Source organism: Lates calcarifer, linkage group LG3 (genome assembly GCF_001640805.2).
Source record: "Lates calcarifer isolate ASB-BC8 linkage group LG3, TLL_Latcal_v3, whole genome shotgun sequence".
Lineage (NCBI taxonomy): Eukaryota > Metazoa > Chordata > Actinopteri > Centropomidae > Lates > Lates calcarifer.
Window position 1 is genome coordinate 10,019,455 of NC_066835.1, and position 13,355 is coordinate 10,032,809.

The 13,355-nt window shown below is 41.1% G+C and overlaps 1 protein-coding gene across 2 annotated transcripts in view; it reads right to left on the reverse strand.

The window, feature by feature from the left end:
* The window catches only part of gabbr2 (gamma-aminobutyric acid (GABA) B receptor, 2), a 174,899-nt gene that overhangs the window by 56,331 nt on the left and 105,213 nt on the right, over positions 1–13,355 (reverse strand). For both annotated transcript variants that reach the window (XM_018697593.1, XM_018697592.2), the window contains 4 exons: positions 9,523–9,588; positions 8,923–9,111; positions 7,933–8,175; positions 3,158–3,218 (listed from right to left, as the gene is read on the reverse strand). In XM_018697593.1, the coding sequence (XP_018553109.1) occupies positions 3,158–3,218; positions 7,933–8,175; positions 8,923–9,111; positions 9,523–9,588 (559 nt within the window). The remainder of the gene's footprint in view (positions 1–3,157; positions 3,219–7,932; positions 8,176–8,922; positions 9,112–9,522; positions 9,589–13,355) is intronic.

Consider the following 13,355-nt stretch of genomic DNA (forward strand, 5'->3'; position numbering starts at 1 on the left):
AACTCAAGCACAGACGACTTGGCCTCGTTGGAGAGAAGCCTCATGCTGGTTTGAAAACTCACACATCAAAGTGGTTGTTGCCGGACCTCATTTACAGCATCTCTCTTTCATTATGCTGATCACCAGGCATCTTTTATCAACACAATCTGACCCATCTTTGTAGCAACATTTGCAAATATGATTAAGATCATTTAGAGTTATTTTTCAGCAAGGTTCACATTAGTTCATCTTTGATCAAGTTCATTTTTATTTTGTTTCATGTCAGATGTGCAAAATTCTAACATGGTGAAAAAAATCTGCTGGTTCATTTAAAAACATTGGTGGTACAGCTCAATGATACTCTTGTGAGCTATTTAAGTTGAAAGGACTGTGAGAAGACTTTTGCCTGGAGGTGAACTGACAGCAATGAGGCTGTTACTGGTTCAAATTCCCATAGCAGATGATAGAGAAGCAGGAAATTAATTCTTACACAAGGGGTGTTGTAGGTAGTAAATCCTGTCATATATCTGTAAAGATCTAAAACATCTCAACCTTTTACCCACACATACACATCACATCTTCACCTTGCTGATATATATTATTATTGAACCTCTCTTCTCTTTATAGAATGACAAAGGCCACATTTCCTTATCTATCAAGCCTGATAGAAGTGCATTGATTTAAAATCTGTATCCAGAGGGACTGCAACTATGATCAAGACTCTGTAGCGAGCTATCTCTTATCCCCATGAGAGACAGTGGGGAATAGGAGCCATCGAGGCCCCTGACTAAGAACGTCTGACAGGGTAAAATGGAGGATCAGAGGCTGAGGACAGATGATAGGGTCATGTTGAGGATCACTGCCTTTTGAAATATTCAAGCTGGGGCTGTCCCTCCTCTCCTTGGCACCCAGCTCAGGCTCTTGGTGTGTCAAAAGGGTGACAAATTCACGATCCCTGACAAGTGAGGAAGAAATGATAGAGTGAAGGTTAAGGAGGGATGGAGGAGATGTAATATGGCAAGGAGGAGGATAGTGAGAGATAGCTGTAATATACACTGTAGGGGAGGATTTGGTTGTGGAAAGTGGGTGTTGGAAGCAAAGTGGGAAACAAGCTGTGGAGAAGGGAAAGAGATGGACAAGGAGAAAAAAGGGGGCAACAGTGTGTTACAAATTAATAGAGATATGTGGCTATGATTCAGGCTAAGACACTGATGTGCTTTTTTTTCAAAATTGCTCAGAGTCAAGCTCTAACATTCTGCATTTCGGTCATGGTAATATTTCTTATCCTTGCATATCAAAAGCTGCCAAAACCAAAATTAGACTGGTTGCGCCATCATCTCCCAGCCAAACAGGTCAATCTTCCCCAGAGGACCTCTCTCTCTCTTTCTCCCTCTTTATTACACACACAGACATACTGTAGTCCCACATAAGCACTTCCCTCTAGTCTTTTCCATTTCATCACTGTCCAAACATATAGTTTTCTGTGACAGGATTCTGTCCCTGTCAGTGCTCCTCCTGCTGTTTGGTTTTATTCTTGCAGGTGACCTACAATACAGGTAGAGATGAGAGGTCAACAGACTGGATATTATGTTCTTCCTGTGTCTGTTTGTTGGCTCTTCAATCTGTCTTCTCTGTTGCTGTGCCCCAGCTAGTGTAGTGTGTTCACAGTTAAAAAATTGAGACAAAAAATCTATATATGTATTGATTTTTGAGTCTCCTGCTGATGTACATTAGTTGACCACAATTCAAAAGAAAAGAGAGGAGTTACTCAAAGCCGCACTTGTGAGACAAAAAAATAACTATTACATTTTTGGAAAATAATTTCGCTTTTTTTTGAGCTTTAAATGATTGTGTCATTCCATTCACCATTGAATTAATTACTGTACACATGCATTTTCTATTATTCTCTGTTATTGCCAGTATTGATCTCTTGTCTATTACTGTAAAAGTATACTGTGACAAATGGTATAAAATAGATACTCTGCACAATTGTTTTGTGATATGGAAATAGGACACAGTATCTGTCACACTCACCATCTTCTACCTTGATTGTTAGTTTTTGTAAATTCTCCTCTTTTCACTATTGCGTAGAATAGAAACCCCACACATGCTCAGTCAGACATCAGCAGACACACCAGCATATGAATGAGCACACACATACTGCCTTCTATCTCTCTCATGCTCTAAGACAAAAAACACACACTCACACAGAGTGTGATGTTAGCAGCCAGAGGGATCAAGCCCCTCTGCAATGGGGAAGATAAGATGGTTAGGCAGACAGGACTGAACAGCACCATGCAGTGTGCTACATACAGTCTGGGAAGCCTAGGAGCTGGGAATCCCCTGCATGGAGATGCAATCTCTGGGTTATTCTGCCACGCAGCAGGCCCTGCTGACTCAAAAACAGCCACAAAATGATGCTATGAGGACAAACAGTACTGAGGCTTGCTTTTACATACCAACCTGTACCATCTATACATATGTCTTACCACCACAGAGGAGAGCAAGCACAGTAAAGTACCATGGACTTTGTATTTTAGAGTTTTATTTTCACCCAACCTGCACCCATACAGACACAGAACAGAGAGATTTGTACAGAAACACTTGTGTAGACTTTCCTCAACAAGGAAAAACTGACAAATAGTCTAAAAGATTTATGTTCTCTGACAAACAACCCTTGCAATTGTGTGATTCCTCTCCAGAAAAACAACCATGAGATAAATATGTTTACAAAGCATTTGACTTTGAAAGTATGAAATCTTTCGGTTCCTTCAAATATGACTCTGCTGAAAGCTTTCCTTAGGTCTTTTTGGTCAGGATCCATTGTACCAGTATCAACCATGGCAACCTTCTGGCTTGAGAAAAATTGGGACATGGCGCAATAGTAGGTTTTAATGAACACAACTCAACTCCAGCTCAATAGAGTCAGGACAAGAACAAGTGTGGATGGATGATGATGTGCGGATGGGGGAGGTGTGTCTGACAGGCGGAGTGAGGTGAGCGCAACAGGTGCATCAGTACGGCAAAACAAAGTTCTTGTTTTTCATTCAAAACAGATTGAGAAAAGGTTAAGGTTTATAAACCATGTAATCAGGGGCCCTCAAATGACATGCAAAACCTGAAAAGGCAGCTGAGGGGGTTTATTTAAGGAGTGTAGCAACAGTAGTGTCCCACGTACCTTGAAATTGGTTGAATTTTATGGTGCCCATCCTCTCTCCATTCCGAAACATGACTTGACCCTGAAAAGAAGGAAACACAAAATATATTATATTTTCAGTTCATCATTGCAAACACACATACTATAAAGTATCTTAAGTTATGAAAACATTCTAACTTCTGAGGAAGATGCAGCATAAGCAGTAAAGTGAATATGAGTAGGAAAAAAAAGAGCTTAGTCCAAGTAAATTTATGCACAGTGCTTTCCTGATACTGGCGCATTGGCAGGCAAAGGGCAGAGTCTCGGCTCCTGCACACTGCATCTCATTTGATTAGAACTGGCCAAAATTGATCTGTTTATAGAGGTAAACAAAATTATCTTTCAGCCAATTCATTTGCTAATATCCTTGGAAGAACATCAGGTCAGCAAGGCTGTCCGATTTCAGCCGTGTTCGTTCACTTAGCATTGGTACAAATCCGGGCTCAGACAGCGTTTAAAAAGCAATTCTTTAAGTGAGACTCACACTTGGCCAAAAGAACAGTGTGTAGTGGTCAGTGGATGTTCCTGAGATTTTATTCAACTTTTTATTTCTAAATATTGATTTCTCCCTAAAAGGGTGTGTTTATCGGTCAAACAACCTCCCTAAAATGATGAAAAAAAAAATACAACAAAGGAAAGTCTCTGATTTAAACTCCACAGGAACAAGATAAGCAATTTCAAGCCAGGGTCTGGCAAAGACAGACAAGGTAGACAAAAGCAATTCAACTTTGCAGTAATATTGTAAGCCATATTCAAATCAATTTTTGGCTTCTGTTGCTTTATCTTCTTCTGTAGTCTCATTGTTTCTCTCTCTTATTCTATTTTCTCCTTCCCTCTGTCTCTTTATCGCTCGCTCCCCCTTCATCTACCAAGACTGTTCAATTAATTCAGCCCACCATCTGCATACAGAGCTCCTTAATTACACATTTAACTGGGTTTATATATCACTGGCTTCCTAACAAAACAGGTGAGTGAGAGTGAGAGAGATAGATAGATAGATAGATAGATAGATAGATAGATAGATAGATAGATAGATAGATAGATAGATAGATAGATAGCATTTGCATTGGCTGATTAAAAGAGAGCTGAGGGGGAAATACAGGGAAGGAAGCTAGGAGAGCCAATTTTGCCTCAAAAAGATGGCAAGCTTTGAAGTAGCAGCGCAGGATCCCGCCCCTCTGTTTGAATCCCAGTCTTTGTGTGGCATCTTTGATGTTTGCCTGAGTGTGTGCGTGCATGCATGCGTTGTCTGTGCACTATGTGTATGTACTTAGCATGTCGTCGTATTATGCTTATGTGTCCCTGATGATGTGCATGTGTGAGTGTGTCTGTGAGCTACTCCTGGGACAAGAAGTCTCCAATGTTGCCTTTACCCCCAACTGCAACACCGCAGTGTCAATCTGACTTGTCAACACTAACAAGTTCCTTTTCGTCACATACTGCTCTTTCCTATGATATGCTATGCAATTATGCCTAAGTAGGACAACGGCATGCACCTCAGTTCAGCTCATTAGGTATTACATTCAGATAACAGTGGTGTGTAAACAGGGTCAGACAATGTGGGTTGAAAACAGGGGAACTTGACTTGAACCCATAATAACTGTGAGCATCTGTATCCAGGTTTCTAGAGTAGCTGCACCATCATGCTCTCCCTGTGCATTAGCATCGCCATCGTAATTACCCTTCACATCAGCAAAAGTGGAGCTATGGTAAACCTTATGAAAACAGCGTGTAGCTATTTTAACACGCCCCGAATTTGTTCTCTCAAGTGTAAACACAGTTTGTAGAATATGCAAAGTAGATCAAACATATGCAGTGGCACTGACTCTGACATTCTTAATTGGAAATAAATGTCTGAGCTGTAAAGATTAAATTCTTTTGACCAAAATTCAAAAGAAGCTATTGCAAAGCCTCTTTCCACAAGGTATTATGTTCCTCTGCAGCCTGGGCAACCTCACAGGAGTGTATTGACACAGACAGGTGTCCCTTGTCTAGTATTCAAAGGATGTTCAATCCTGTGTCACATAGGTGGCTGATGGATCAACCACTGTGTGTGTGTAAATGTGTCTTTCTGAGGTGAGACAGGGGAGGTATCACTTTGTCTGTGGAAGTGAGAATACTGTCAGTGACAGGAGTGCTGGGGTCAAATGAGATGTCAGTCTGTGGGCTGCAGCTGTGACATCCTCTGGGTTTTCCTGGTTTTTGGCAGGATGTGAATGTAACTGTGATGTGCACATATACACATGTGTGTATACATACACATTAACAGAGGAAAACAGATGCACAAAACCCTCCCCCTCTGTCTTGCCTCAGTGTGTCTGTCTGAGGTGACTGTCAAGCCTAAGGCTGTGCTACTCACTGTTACACAGAGAGACACTGATACCTACCAACACAATGACCACTGACCACAGATAAAACAACAGTGAAACAAAGCCAAACTCACACACTTGTCATCCCCCAGTCACAACCTGTTGTGTCTCTACCCATCCAACCCTCCCTGGTGAATTCCAGTGTACATCATCCTGTGGTTGTAGCAGCTATCTGCACTCTCTATACCCTGGAAGTCTCTCCCAGCTAATGTTGGCCTTCTCTGTGGCCCTGACAGCAGCCAGATCAATACTGTGGAGCCCTCAATGATCACTCTCCTGCTGCTGCACCACTGATTCAATGGCAGGGCTGATATCAGCATGGAACTGACATGGCATGGTCCCATAAGGCATGTGTGTATGTGTACACAGCAAACAGAAAGCATAAAATCGTGACATCAGGAAAGACACAAGGCTCAAGTCGGGGTATGGTCTCATGTGATCAGGCGCACATGCACACATAACATTTTGACTAAGGATAAACAGTCAGAATTTGCCATTTCACTGGTTCTTGTGCAGGGATTAATTTCATTGGAAACACAGTAGAAGTTATTGTAATTAACAAGTGAACTGTGTAACAGCTGCTTTTGACATCGGGATTCGAAAATAGCATAAAAGATATATATGCAGCGTTGAAGGGAAACTGCCCTCCTACGTCTTTGTTTGTCATGTGTGGGTGTGCTAAGCGTGTGCTACATAAGGGAATGCTTTTGATCTCATTTCATGTAATCCCTTAAAAGAACGGCTATAATGGTCAACAGATCTAAAATCTTTTGGTACAAAGATCCATTTAATTATATTGCAATGCTGTTGTCTTCAAACAACATATTTGTTTACCACATGGACATTATTCTTGCTCAGAATTTATTTTATTCTCCTGAGGATTGTGCTTGTCAAAATAAAAAAATAAACATCATTATAAAAAGATTTAGCTTGTTAAACATTGTTCTGTATGTAACTGATGTTTCTGTTTTTTTTTTTTCTTGAAGACAAATCAGAAGCACGCAGCTTCAGTAAAAGAAGAGAATTAGAATTGCAAGACTTTTACTTGAGTACTTTAAGTGTTGTATCACTACATTTTCTTAAGTACAGGATTTGAGTACTCCCTCCACCACTCATGTCTACATACTGTATGTAGGATCAATATGAGTCAATACGGATATGAAATGGGAGAACAAGATTGCTAGTCTATTCAAACACAACCTAGTCGGACTTCATCATCTTTTGTGCGCATGGAGTAAAAAGTGAATGAACTGTTACATGGTCATCAATATTCCTGCACTGCTTTGCTTCCCTGAATCTCTGAGGAAAGGCTCAATGTCAGCCTGCTCCTGACCAGCAGCCCTGATTGGGTCTGTGCTGAGAGAGGTGAGAGTAGAAGGATGAGAACCCAAAGGTTTGAACACTGCTCCAGTGTAATTTTCAGTAAAGCTCTTTCTCTTTTATTCTCAGTTGCACTGTTTAGGTCATTTGTTTGTACACACAGTTATGAATATGATCTAATACGAGTAATGTTCCACTGTATAAGGGCCCTGCATGCTTACTGGCAGCCAAGTCTGGGAGCAATGTGGCATCCTCTACTAATGGAATGGCCTTTGCAGGGGAACAGGAGATATCCTCTAATAGCTCAACAGGAAGTGAGAGTGAGAATACATGCACGCACACACACACACACACACACACACACACACAGCTTGTAGCCAGCATAGCCACCAGGATCAATCTTCAATGCATTGGAGTGAGTCGGCAGCACCAAATGACATCACTTTAGGCTTCATACAGAGACAAGGATGGCTAAACAACCCTCTCTGCAAACAAGCTTCCAGCTTTACAGAGCAGTAATTAATGCCTCTGTGTGTTGTTCTGACATTTGCCTGCTCCATTCAAACATAGTACATATTTCACTTAACATACAGTGTTTACATGCATGAACAGTCAAGCTACTCATTTGAATTACTCCAGAAAGACACTTATTCATCAGCTTTAAGCAGTGTTTTGATCATGTTGCTTTAAACAATGTTTGTGTCTGTGTATATACTGTATATATGAGTGTCTTTCCCCTTTCCCTTACTATATGTCCCTCATAAATATTAACAAAAACATTTTGCCTGCATGTACATGTAAATGTACATATGTGTCTAGAGATAAATGAAAGCCACTTGAACTTCTAACATGTCTGACAGTAATCTCTTGGTACCATATTTTTAATTCAGTTCAATTCAATTTATTTATATAGCACCATATCACAACAAAAGTCATCTCAAGGCACTTTTCATACAGAGCAGGTCTAGACCATACTCTTTAAAATAGGTATTTACAGAGAGAGACCCAACAGATCCCAACAAATGTATAATGCTCATGATTGGAAAAAAAACCTGCACCATAACTTACTGTAACACCGTAGAAGTTGGTCTCGTTCATGACATCCAGCACCATCTTTCCCACTTCACGGTCATCCACAGTGAAGTTGTGGTAGGTGTTCTGCCGTTGTTTTATTCGGAGCAGTTCCATTACTCGAGTCAAGGTTTTAGCAATGACCCAGATCCCGTCGTAGGCGAAGCCGTGAAACTTACTGGCCTCCACACCTTTCTGCTGAAGCTCTCGGCTGTACTCCCTCTCGTACTCCTTAGGGGTCTGGAAGATGGGTAGAGGAGAGGAGATCAAGTCAAGAAAATGTACATCCCCAATCATTTTATATATGTTGTTTCTAGAAAAATAAATAAATGTTGGATTATTTCAAATACTCTATTATTGGTGTCACTTGGTCTGGGGGGGTTATTTTCCACATAATTTGAGATACATAGTTGCTGGAAATAAGCCTGTTTTGGGATCAATGCACTTTTTGTGGTAGTGCAGAAACAAACCCTATGATTGATTGTGGTTGTGATCTCTGGTTTAAAAAAAATGCATCTAAGATGGTTTTTTGGGGACTCAGTTCTCTACTTTCCCCTGAGATTTTTCTAAAAACAATTACAGGAACACTTTCAACAGATGCTCTCAAATACAACCACAGGCGCTCTTCATGTTACAGCCAGAGGAGTGTTATAATCAGACAAAAACAAAACAAAAAGTACAAAAACTTTCAGTGATGACTAAGCTCTGGCCTAAATAAAGAAAACCAGAGTTTGGCTGAGTTTGAGTGAAGGCCTTCTGTTATATTGTGCACCATAAATTCCACCAATGGTACAATTTAACTACACATGGCCACCACCCAATTTTTAACAAAATACCACTGTGTATTTGAGGTTAGCTATTTGCCTCACTGGGACAATAGATTTTTCTGCCTTGTTTTAATGAAATGTCAACTTCAAGTCTCATGTCACATTAAATTACTTGTTAGCATGTACATTCATCTGGAGTACAACAGTGGGTTTTACTCACCCTGCCAGAAATGCCCTTGATCTGCCGAGCACTGAGCGGCTCAAAGTCCACACTGATATACCCCTCCATGGCTGTAAGCAGCTTCTTGGTGGTGCAGTTGGTGGTGTTGGCCTGCTCCCACCAGTTGCCCTGGTACCAACCTGGGATAATCCACTGGTATTTACTGCCAAACATATTCAGGTTATATGCCTAGGAGGGGGAGAAGAAATGGAGGTTGAAGCAACGTCACAGCAGGGAGAAACAGTATGATATATTCTGATTACTACAACTTAAGTGTAATTATTCTTGCTGTCTTTCCTGATAGTTTAGATCTAGTGCCAAATGAGCTTGGTAAATTACTGTTAAATCCTGGACTAAGCCCCAAGGGGCAGATCATAAAATGAGACCAAACCATCTAAAGTCGAAATTATGTGAAGCCAAACTGTTAAGTGAGAAATTTAGCTATGCCTAATTCTATCTGGGCAAAATTAGTTTCTGTTAGCTTTGGACATAAATGTCACATTGTACTACACATTTACAGTTTACCAAATCACATAGACAGCACTGACAAAGTTGATGCATAAAGCTTTTAGTTATAATGAGTGTGGACTGAAGACTTACACAGCAGAAGACTTTGGAGGCCAGGTTCTCATCAAACTGGCCAATGATGATTCTCACATCATTGTCCTGAAAAAGGAAGAATACACATTTTTTAGCATAACACACTCATGCACACAAAATGTTACAATGAATGTAAGGTACCTCTACAGTGTGAATATAGCATTATTATATCATCAGGATTTTATTGCACCGATGTCATCATACAGTACAGTGTTCGTTATACTTTTTATTGTGATTTTGTGACCCCTCTGGTTTTACAGTAATGTGGCAATACATGATAAGCATTTCTATTAATGGAAGTCTTCTGCTCCATACCCTGGAGCTGCACTTCAGTCAATACAGCCATTAAGATAAAAAGATTCTCATCATTCTGCAACATCACACTTTATTAACAAATGGACACAAATCTGACATGGTGGTTTGCAGCATGGGGGCTCTGCATGGAATGGCTCTGTTCCTTTTCACCCTCTACACTGCAGACTTCCAGTATAACGCATCTCACTGCCACCTGCAAAAGTTCTCTGATGACTCTGCAGTTGTCGCACCTCACAAATGAGGATGACAGGGAGTACAGAGAACTGACGCAGGGCTTTGTGGACTGGCGCATACGGAACTGCCTCCAGATCAATGCAGGGAAGACCAAAGAACTGGTGGTGGATTTCCGCAGGAGCAGACACTCCCCCCCAACACCAGTGAACATCCAGGGAAGAGACATTGAGATGGTGACATCTTACCTGGGTGTTCAGGTGAACAATAGACTGGACTGGTCAGACAACACTACCACACTTTACAAGAAGGCTCGGAGCAGACTCTATCTGCTGAGGTAAGTCAGGTCCTTTGCAATGCAGGGGGCACTCTAGGACATTTTACAACACAGTTATGGCATCAGCCATCTTCTATAGAGAGGTCTGCTGGGACAGCAGCATCTCAACAGTGTACAGGAAGAGACTGGACAAGCTAATCAAGAAAGCCAGCTCTGTCCTGGGGTGCCCCCTTGACCCCGTGGAGGTGGTGGGAGAGAGGAGATGGTGGGCAACAAGCTCAACAGTCTGACAGCACTGAGCAGCTTCTTCAGCGATAGGCTGCTTCACCCAAAGTGTGTGAAGGAGAGGTATTGCAGGTCATTCCTTTCTGCTGCTGTCAGACTCTACAACCAGCGCTGCTCCTAGTAGACCACATACTCACATGGACCATTTCGCTAGGTTCTGCACTTTAATTAATTCATCCTAATCTAAAACAGCTGCTATCAGTCATTCATTGAGTGCAATTCCACTTCAAAATGTGCAATATCTGTATTTAGTTCATTTTCTGTCTCTATGTATAAAGTCCCATGTATATTGCTCTTCTGTTAATATTTTTTATTACATTGTCATGTTTATACTGTTCTTATGTGTATATTTTTTAGAGCATTATCTTGTCTTTTACTCGTATTTATGTCTTTTTCTATCTTTTCAATCACTTATGCTGCTGCGACAAAGTAAATTTCCCCATTGTGGGACTAATAAAGGATTATCTTATCATATCCTAGAATCTGCCATGTTGTGTTTACTGTATTTTCATCGCTGTGTCTATCTCGTCAGCGGCTACAAAATACAAGGTAAACCAGTGGCTGAGAGACCAAGGCAATATCAAGTGGCAGAGAGTCGATCCATAACAACGGAGACATTAGTGTCAGCAGGAAGAATTGCCTTCCTTGCCAACCAGGCTGGAGAGCACAAATTTACATGGGGATTCAGAGCACATGGCCTGGTGATTGACTCTGTAAATAATTCAGATCGCCCGGGTGGAAGTGCAGCATGTTTCATGGTGGGGAAAAGAGATCAGGCTGTGGGGCCAACAGTCTGTCATTTCGTGTGCAAATGCATGTGTACAGTACAAACACAAGCGCAGGTCCTCCAAACACACACATATGCACACGAGCAGATGATCACAAACGCTCAAAACAAAAACACATATACACACATGCACACATCAAAATCAAATCCAATATTACGGACATGTGAATTTACATCTGATGCACTGAGGAAAGTCTGCCATAAGGCCCTTTATACAGCCCTGACAGAGCCTAAATCTAGAGCGGTGGTTCTCACTGAGCAATATAAAGGAAATTTAAAGACTGATAGCATCACTGATGTTATTGTACTTCACTAAATATTAGTGACAGCAAACTGTACTACATTATTTTGGTATTTGTCACTAACAGTCATCATGTAACAGGATTCTCATTCTTTGAGAAAACATACTTAATACCGAGTGTGTTTTCTATGGTAATGTCATGTATTTTAAGTGCAACATGCAGTTCTCAAGTGTTCAGTTCCCTCTTGTATCGATTGGGTGAAAATGCTATACATTACAAACACATTAAAACCTTTTAGTGGCATAACTGACTTCAAGCAGGTCCTTTCTGAAATGCAATTATATAAGAGAACACTCCAAAAACATGTTTTACATGTTGGGTTGAACTATAATGAAAATTAAAAACTAAAGCAGATTTAAAAAAAAAAAAACAACAACAATGGAGTGACTGAATAATGAGAAACCTTTACAAGTACTCTTCCTTCAGACAGTCTGCCATGTGTCATGCATCCACAGATAAGACAGAGCAACCAATCACTGTCATCTTAATTCCAATTCCTTAAGGTAGTTGGACACAGCTGAACTACTCAATAAATAAATAAATAAATAGTTCAGAGATTTCAGCAGCTCTACAATGAATTTCATCACCTTCATCCCTGCAACCATCTATATGGGATACACACGGATACACACACACACACACACACACACACACACACACACACACACACACACACACAAACACACACACACACAGACACTTGCATGTGAAAGGATGACAGTTTTTAGAAGGCTGAGCAGCTCAATCAAAAGGCTTCTCTGGCGGTTTCTCATCAGAGTCCAGAGAGCATGCTGGGACATTCAAGGGGTCTTTTGTACAAAATCCTTACCACTGTTCTGCTGCTCTGGCTCCGTCACAATGTGTATGTGTGTGTATGTGCAAGAAGGACAGGTAACAACTCTGCACTCTTGCATTATTTTTGTTTGTTTGTGTGTGTATGTGTGTGCATCCATGCTACAGTGTGTGAAGTGCCGGTGGCTACTCAATGATACTGCTCTTCCCTGGAGGAAAGGCACTTAACCCAAATGACTCCAGCTATGGCCAAGGACCACAGACTCAGTATAAATTCTGGCCTGCCTGGCAACAACATGAAAAGACTGCATAGTTGTGGGCAAGGGCACGAGTGAGTGTGTTGTGTTTGTGCACTGCAGACAGACTGGGGCAGAACAGAGCCCCAAATTACGTTGATTGCTCGAGCTTTTATATAACTAAAACAACAATAATTGTTCTCAAAGAGGGTAGTGAGGTAGAGCCTTGACTGCTTTCCCATGACAGGGTTGTTTGTAACGTTATCATGGTGATTTATATGTGATAATGGTTTGAGTAATATTCTACCTCATAAGCCCAATCAGGCACTGTTAAGGCTTATTAAGCACACACGCATATTCATACACACACACAAACACTGTACTAATGATGGTCTTTTATGAGCTTGTGGGAGATGTGATTTGTAGACTGGGCAATGTGTTGCATCTACCAACTAAAACCATCCCCCTGTCTGCGTGTGATGATTGCGGTGCAGCGAGTTTGCGGTGTGCAGACATGATCAAATACATCCCCTCGCAGGGGACATCTGTGTGTGCATTTGATCCCTAATTGATCCTAGGTGAGCATTAAACATTATACACACGGTTATGACCACAGATCTGCTGGCACTGGTTCCTGGAATGGAATTAACAGGCTGCAGTTTTCAAAA